The sequence below is a fragment of the Akebia trifoliata genome, unplaced genomic scaffold (assembly GCF_017979445.1).
Source record: "Akebia trifoliata isolate Shusen 1 unplaced genomic scaffold, ASM1797944v1 Contig00091, whole genome shotgun sequence".
Classification (NCBI taxonomy): Eukaryota; Viridiplantae; Streptophyta; class Magnoliopsida; order Ranunculales; family Lardizabalaceae; genus Akebia; species Akebia trifoliata.
The window spans coordinates 17717-26054 of record NW_028236843.1 but is presented as its reverse complement, the minus strand read 5'-3'; the positions used below and the strand labels follow the sequence as shown (position 1 = coordinate 26054).

At 32.6% G+C, this 8338-nt stretch overlaps 1 protein-coding gene across 1 annotated transcript; it reads left to right on the top strand.

Annotated features, from left to right (window-relative positions):
• The first annotated feature begins 4698 nt into the window (after window positions 1-4698).
• On the top strand, window positions 4699-8044 carry LOC147382003 (myosin-G heavy chain-like protein). The gene is made up of 3 exons (XM_086429694.1): window positions 4699-4977; window positions 7467-7538; window positions 7637-8044. Exons 1-3 carry the CDS (start codon window positions 4791-4793, stop codon window positions 7933-7935), a joined length of 558 nt encoding a protein of 185 aa, XP_086285820.1. The 5' UTR covers window positions 4699-4790; the 3' UTR covers window positions 7936-8044.
• The last annotated feature ends 294 nt before the right edge of the window (window positions 8045-8338 follow it).

Below are 8338 nucleotides of genomic sequence, written 5' to 3'. Positions count from 1 at the left end.
CGAATCCAAATCCCAAATTTATATCTGATATCTGAATTCGAATCCGATTATCATATTGGATATCGGATAATATCCGATTAGAATTCAAATAATTTGTATATTAAAAAAATTACAATTTCTCCTTGTTCAATTGATTTTCCATTATTAAAAAAAACCTATTATATATATTATACTATGTATATAATAAATAATCAAATAAAATAATATATATATATATATATATATATATATAATATATATATATATATATTATTTCAAATTAGATATTATCGGATTCGAAATGTTAATATTCGAATCCGTATCTGATAAGAATTCAAATATATAAAACTATCAAAATTCGAATCCGATATTCAAAATTTTTGAATAATATTTGATTTTTCGAATTTGAATTTTCGACTATCTATTAACACCCCTACTTAAATGGTCCGTATTCTTTACTAGGGGACTATTCGGTACAAATTCTCAATAAAGAGTCCTTCAAAGTCATTCTCCCATAAAGAAACCCAAACAAGTCTTTCTAAAATAGAAATATTGAAAAGATTTGAATGCGTTTAATTAGGAAATTTTTTAAGAGTAAAATTGTCATTTATTAGGATTTTAAAGAGGAATCAGAGAAGTTGAGTTGACTAAAGAAGAAAAAGACTTAAATTTTAAGAAAAATTCAAAAAAACATCCTTCATTCCCACTGATAAATGATTTAAAGATTAGCAATTTTTATTTTATTTTATTTTATTTTTTGCCTTGATTGTTTAATCCCTACTTCTTCTTCAATTCACTACAGGAAAATAGGGCTATAGCGACAGTCGCGACCGTCACTATAGGTACAAAATACCGTCACAAAAACATCTAGCGATCACATAGGAAATAACAATAAGCAAACCTAAACCGTAGTTCAGAGTATTGCCCCTCAGATTCCATGGAGGACAAAGGTGGAAACTACTGACTTAATATTTGTTAGTTTGAAGTATTAAGTTGTAACAATATACTGGTTGCTTGACCCACAAAGTTATAAAATTCAATTAAGCAACTAGAAAGTTTAAGGGATTAAAATCGATTTGGGTTTTAAGGCTAATTAGATAAAGTCAAGGATCATTGATAAATATTACAGCCAAACAAAATGATTCTATGAAAGAGTATCTTGAAGAAAATGAAACATTCCAAATAACAAACAACACTAACAATTGACTTGGGTGTTTATGGTGTTGAATGTTGTGCATGTTCGGTGAAAGCAGATTACAGCCTTACTTATAAACTAGATACAACACTAAAAGTAGGATTTTAAACAAGCGGGACTATGAAAGTAGAGTTTGAGGATATATATTGGGGCAACAATGATAGGTTGGATATTTCCTCAATTAAAAATATGACTCTCAGATAAGTACGTACCAGAAGATTTAGTGGCTTCACATCCCTATGGAAAACTCCATGAACAGTATGAATATAAGCTAGCCCCCTAAAAATCTGGAAAAACATTTACCATTTAGTAGCAAGTACAAGAAGGATTCGTTGTACATTTTTAGTCACACACAAGCTAAAGACACACAAGCATATGTGAAAATGCCCACGATCCGCTGGGTGCACGGATCCGCTTTTGACTTTGAGGTTTGGGAGTCATCACCTAGTTATTACGGTCTAGGAACCAAACATTAACTCGAAACGGATAAACAAATAACTAATCTACTAAAAAATACTGAGTCCGGGGATCACATTACGGGGTTGGAAGGTGTTAGGCACCAACCCCGCCAAGAAAATGCCGGTCTCTACTAATTCCCAAAAATGATTACATTGCTAAAAAGACCTAAATAATAATAATAATAATAATAATAATAATAATAATAATAATATAATAATAATAATAATAATATAATAATAATAATAATAATAATAAATATTTATCTTTACAACGCAACGGTTTTGTTTCCTCAAATCTGATAGAGCAGCTCCTCGTATAGTGCTCCTCGTTTTGTTCTGTTACCGGATTCGCTTCAGACCTCAAAGACGAAGTATCTCCTTCTTAGATCTGAATATTTCTGATTTGTTTATGAATTTTTGGGTGTTTTTGAGGGGTTTCTAAGTGTTTTTTGAGCTAAAGTTGGGGTATGGATGTTAGGTAAGGAGTTAGGGCTTCAAAATTAAGATTTATGAGAGACTAGGAAAGCTTTTTGACCTACTTTTCTTAGGGTTTATTTTTTGATACGAAAATAGGTTGTAGAGACCCTTATTTATAGATTTTTTTAAGTGATTTTTAAATAGAGTTAGTATTTAGTTATAATTATTTTAGATAAAGTTAGTATTTAATTATAATTATTTTTAAATAGAGTTAGTGCTTAATTAGAATAACATTAGATAGTTTTATAGTTTAATTAGAATTCTATTAGATAGTTTTAGCGTTTAATTAGGTTTCTTTTAGATAGTTTTAGAGTTTAATTATAATTCTTTTAGGGTTTTAACTTTGGTCTTATTAGATTGATTAGGGTTTTGACTTAAGTCTTACTTGATTGACTTGACTTTAGGATTTTAACTTAAGTCTTACTTGATTGACTTGAATTTTAATAAGGATATCACTTTACATAAATTAATGTTTTAATTATTAATTTCAAAATTTTTAATTGCTTTTTAAGTCATTTTTTAATGTTTTAAGATGTTTTCAAATCGATTTTTTGTAAGGAATTCAATGAGAATATTGGTTTTTTTCATTTATGAAATTTTTTGTGCGAAATGGTCGTGAACTTTATGAGGGGTATTTTCGTAATTTTATCAAATTTTGTGAAAATTGGGGAAATAGTTTATTTGATTTCAATTTGTTGTTTTATGTATTTGAAAGGAGTTTCCTAAGCGTAATGTAGACTCTAGGGATGTTTTGAGGTTAGGGGTATTTTGATAATTTGGTCATTTTTTAGTGATTTTTATTGTGAAGCTTCTTTTTGTCTGAAAAATGATAATTTATGTTTTTTGGGTTATATTTTCCTAGCGTAGCGTGGTTTCTACAGTACAGTTTTGTTAGTTTGAAATACCTCCTCCGAATTTTCGAAACATATCTAGCAACAAAATATAACAACGGAATAATCATCTATCATTGGAAACCGTTGCAATCGAGTTGACGAGTTGATTAATCAGGCGAGTACAAAAATGGGGTGTCTACAATATGATGAATTCCAGATAGAAAATTTGATTTTATGAAATTCCACTTAGTTAGGATTTATATTCATAAATCATAAAACATGCATCATTTAGTAGCAAGTACAAAAAGAATTTGCTGTACATTTTTGTCACACACAAACGAGAGACACACAAGCAAATGATGAAAGAGATAGAAAAACAGGATGTATGTGAAGACAGATATATATAATATAAAAGTGGAATAAAAATAAAATTAACATACCCCCAATAAAGAAACATATGTGAAGTAACCTATGTCAATTGTGGGGAGAAATTTATAATGCTATATACACTACAATATACTTGGAGCTCTACCATTCAAAATCTTAAAATTAATTGGAATTTTTCACAACGAAGATGAAAAATAGTCTCAATCTTCTACTTAAACATTTGCAAGTGGTTCGAAGTCACAACAGTCGGCAAGAAAATAAAAGTAGCATTTTTATCGACCCCCAAAGATAATCTCATAATTCTCTAATAGAAAAACCTTTCCAACAAATATAGTCAAGATCATTATAGCCACACAAAAATTTAATAAAGTAGACCTAAAAGAGAATTAAGAGATTATCAACAAATATGATAAACACAAGAAACAATGGAAAAACCTACAAAATGAGGATGAAAACCATTGAAACCCTCGGTTTTTCTAATGCAATAAAGCCTAGAAATGTCAAGCACAAAGAAAATTTTGAAACGGAAAAGATAAATACAAAAAGATAAAGAGGAGAGATTCCAATCAAAATTACCTCAAACACAGAACAATCGAAAGTTTTATACATTAAATATGAAACCTCCTTACTAAAAAAACCTTTGAAGATCGAGATAGATTGGTTGGATGGATGCTTTGGGTTACAATAATTGCGGATTTGAGAGCCGGAGAGGTGAGATAGATCGATAGAGACAGAGAGAGATATCGATCGATTGATCGAGAGAGAGAGAGAGTGAGACGAAGAAGTTCGCACATCGCAGCTGTGTTTTGTGGCACAAAATTTGTGGTTTAATAGCAGCCATAGAATTTGCGATTTTCACGTAATGAAGGAGATCTGATCTCGCCAAATAAATACTCTATAGCGACGGTCAAACTTTGACCGTCACTCAAAGTTGTTGTCGTAGCCGATTTTTCCTGTAGTGATTGTGTAGTTGTAGATTTGATACTTGGGAGTTAAGCTTTGAAAATCAAAAGGAAAATTTGCAGGTTTTTTATTTTTTCCAACCTTTTGATTCATTCTTCATCAAAGATCTTAAATACTATTTGGGAAGAATCATGGCAATATTTCATTATTCATCAAAGATCTTAATATTTTTATTTTTGATTTATCCATTATATGTTATTTTTTAATTCTCATTTGGTTCATATTTTAGATGTTTCTAAAATTTATATTTATATATTTAAAATTATTATTTAATTAATATAAATCGGTCCAACAAAATTGACCCCGGTCCGTTTGGATCATCGGTCCGGTTTTTAAAACATTGATCTCATGTCTACTATAACAAACGCCTATTGGAATTTATGTGGTGGAGCTCTTTTTCTAATATTGAGGCTAAATATAGATACTAAATATGCCAATTAACTGAATTATTGAAATTTGTTTTGGGGCAGTTGAGGGAGGATCTGAAGCAAATCTTCCATGGCCTTGAGTTTTGGTTCTGTTTCTGTCCACCTAAAGCCTTCACTTCCAGTATCTCAGCTTCCAAAACACACCCATCTCTTCTTTAAGCTTCACTCACATTCTTCAAACTACCTCTCTTGTTCTTCAGCTTCTCAATCAGAAGGAACAGGAGGAGTAACAGAGGAGGAATCTCCTGATTTCAATGGTAAGTATAGGTATTTGTATGTTTGATTTGTTTGGTTTCTACTAAATTAATGAAACCCAATTAGTGGATTACTTGGCAAAACTTTAAAAGTTTCCATGTTTCATTTCTTCTGTTAGAAAGAAGAATTGAAAGAATTTTTTCTTGTTAAACTGTGTGTGTGTGTGTGTGTAAATTATATGGAATGATGAGTTTATCAATTGTGAATTATCGAAACAACTACAACCCTTTTGTTGTTTGAGCTAAACAATGAAACCCAATTATTGGATTACTTAGCAAATATGTTACACGTTTCAGTTCTTCAATTAGAAAGAAGAGTTTAAAGGATTTTTTCTTGTTAGGCTCTTATTTCCTTATCTTGTTGACATCTCTCGTTTTCAATTATATGGAATGATGACTCCATCTACTGTGAGTCATTCAAACGAGGACAACCCATTTGTTATTTGGGCTAAATAATGAAAACTTCATAATTCTTTTCAAACAAAATGCCAATATCATTTGAGGTTCTTGTTTTTTTTGTTTCGATCAAATGGTCTTGATGCAGTAGAGATTAAACTAAACTCTCTACTGTTTCTCTTAATTCTTATGATATAGACATGGAATTGCCTTGGATAACATGCTTTTTTTTTCAAAAAAAAATTAAAAAATTGTTGGAAAACCCTGTGGATTTGTATAACAGGTATTCAGAGAAATTACGGTTTTAAACGATAGATGAATGTTCTAACAGAGACTTCATGACCTAAACAGGGCCAAACTGGAGATGTTTGGTTCAGTCCTGAACAGGGCCAAACTAGTCACTAATTTCGAAGAGGACGCCACAGTATTTCAATATTTATTTTTCATTAAGATCGGGTAGGGGGAAAGATGATGGATGATAAATTTGGGGGTCCAACTCAAAACCAATTGGCAATGAGTGGAGAGGCCTAGGAGCTTATAAGGAGAGAGACAAGGCAATGAGCGTCTGACGTGGGACTAAATTCAACAATAGAAACTTGGTCCATGACCTCTCAAACCAGAAATTCTGAGGCACCATATTTTTTTCTTAAATTTGCAGGATTAGATTTACCCAGATTCTTGCAACAGAATCTACAGATTTCTTACTTGGACTGAAGAATAGTTCTCCAAGATTACATTTATGAGGTGAAACTTGAGTCTCTCACATGTCAGTTATTAACAAGCATGGAACCAGCACTAGAAGAAGTGTTAGAGATACGTAGAAGACACTAAAGTCAAACAAGACGCGGCCATACCAATAACAATCCTCAGTGCTTCAGTAGGGCTCCCTTACCCCCGACATACAATAATTGAATTGATGTGGTTCTGCCCCCTTTTGGGGTCCACTCTTTTTGAGCCAAAATCGAACAACTTGATGCACTCTATAGGGGCCGAATCTCCCTGGGAGGGTGGGTTGGAGGCACCCTAACTTGATGCCCCTTCAACTGCTTTAAGATGGAATTTTTCCCACTCAGAGCTCATGATCTTAGAAACATTCAACAAACTTCGAAAGGTATTTAAATGTAGGACTGGCTTGACAGTGCTCAGAGAAGACGACATATACATGTCCTTGGCTATTAGCCTTGTTAAAGAAAAATAGTGTGCATAATTGGTAAAGGATTCATTCAGCATAAATGAACATACTTGAATTAACTGAAGACAGATTTAAGAGAATTGAATGGAGGAATGGTATTCGCTAAGCTGACCCCAAATTTTTGGGATAAGGTTTTGAATGTATCCCACCTTCATTGGAAGAAACATTCTAAAGCTAAACTAATTTTCTTAGGACATGACCCCAACAGCATAGATGACCACATATTTTATCTTGATAGAAATACCACTTGACATGGATAAATGACAGCTATTTCGAAGCATGTTTGAAAAAATAGATTCACACATTCCAGTTTGAGAGGTAGCATTGAAGGTTTACACTGACATAACTTGTTTTTTAGTACATCAGTTGCCCCAGTTTCTTTGTAAATATGCATCAACTACAATCTGAAAGAAGTCAACCAACTCCCTTTTCAATTTTCCTACTTAGATTGGTTTAGCCTTCCCTTTCAACCGATTGAATATAATTCCTTTGTTCTGTTCAAGTTCCTTTTTTATTCTCTCTTCAATGCCATGCAAAATAAGAATATATATCATGGGTATCTTCACCCTTCGGGTGAGACTAATCCCATGGTCACAGACACCGCCCCCTCGAAAAGTCCTTTGTGCAACTTGTTGAGTCAAGGGTCAATTGGACCCTAGATAGTGGCCCCAAGGAATTCATTGCTTTGTGGGGTTTCGAACACTTGACCTACCCTTCCTGAGGAGCTTATCATGGCTTGGGTTGCCACTAGGCCAACCCCTTGGGGTTAACAAATAATCAACTATATTTACTTAATGCAATGTAAATTATCTTCAATCCTATTGTATTCAAGCTGTACCTAATATAAATAAATTGTGTAGTTTTATGTACAAATGACACATCTTTACCACCATTTTTTTATTAGGGTCTTTTTCTTCTACACGCTCTCAGCTGGATCTCTTGCAACAATTGACTTCCACCAGCTCTTCTCGTGACGGTATTTACCTTATTCTTTCGTGGATAAGAACAAACCATCTTTTATAGCCTCACATTTCATGTAAATAAATGAATTTAATTAATGTACTTCATTACTAGGTTATGTGAGTGATGGAGACTCTCCTAGGCCTACAATACGTGAGCAGCTCTCACAATTGGTTGGAGAAAGAGAGGGTGAGGAGTTCAGCATTCCTTTAGGTAAAAATCTGAAGAAGGTGAGTGCAAGTTTCTTAACCATTTCGCAGAAGAGAAATATCAAAAGACAGGCTTACTTGAACGGTGTGTCTCAGAGGAACGATGCCGTTTTCTTTGCCACAATTGCAGCATTTGTAGTTCTTCCTCCAATTCTCATATTAGGGGTGTCTGTATTAACAGGTTATGTCGATCTTCTTCCTTGACTTTCTTTTCTAATCGATTGGCTATCAATCTCATACTTGGATTTTGTCTTAATATCATTATAAACATTCCTAAAGAGACTTCTAAAGAAACATGTCTCGTACTTTCTAAGTTTGCCTCGTCGGAAGAGATGATAATAGTTTGTGGAAAACATATTTCTCCATTTTAAATTATTCATGACATATAGAATTATTTCTTAATAAAAGATATTTTATATAATTTTCCCTAGTTACATCACAATTTGTCTTGGGTTGTTTATTTAAAATATGTTCGTATTGAGGTAAAATCTAAGTTATTACTGTATCAATTGCTAATATTTCAAGATTATCATCCAAGGATGAATCTGTCAAGTCTTCATCCGACGATAAATTCATCAACTCTTTATCCGATGATAAAGATATCAAA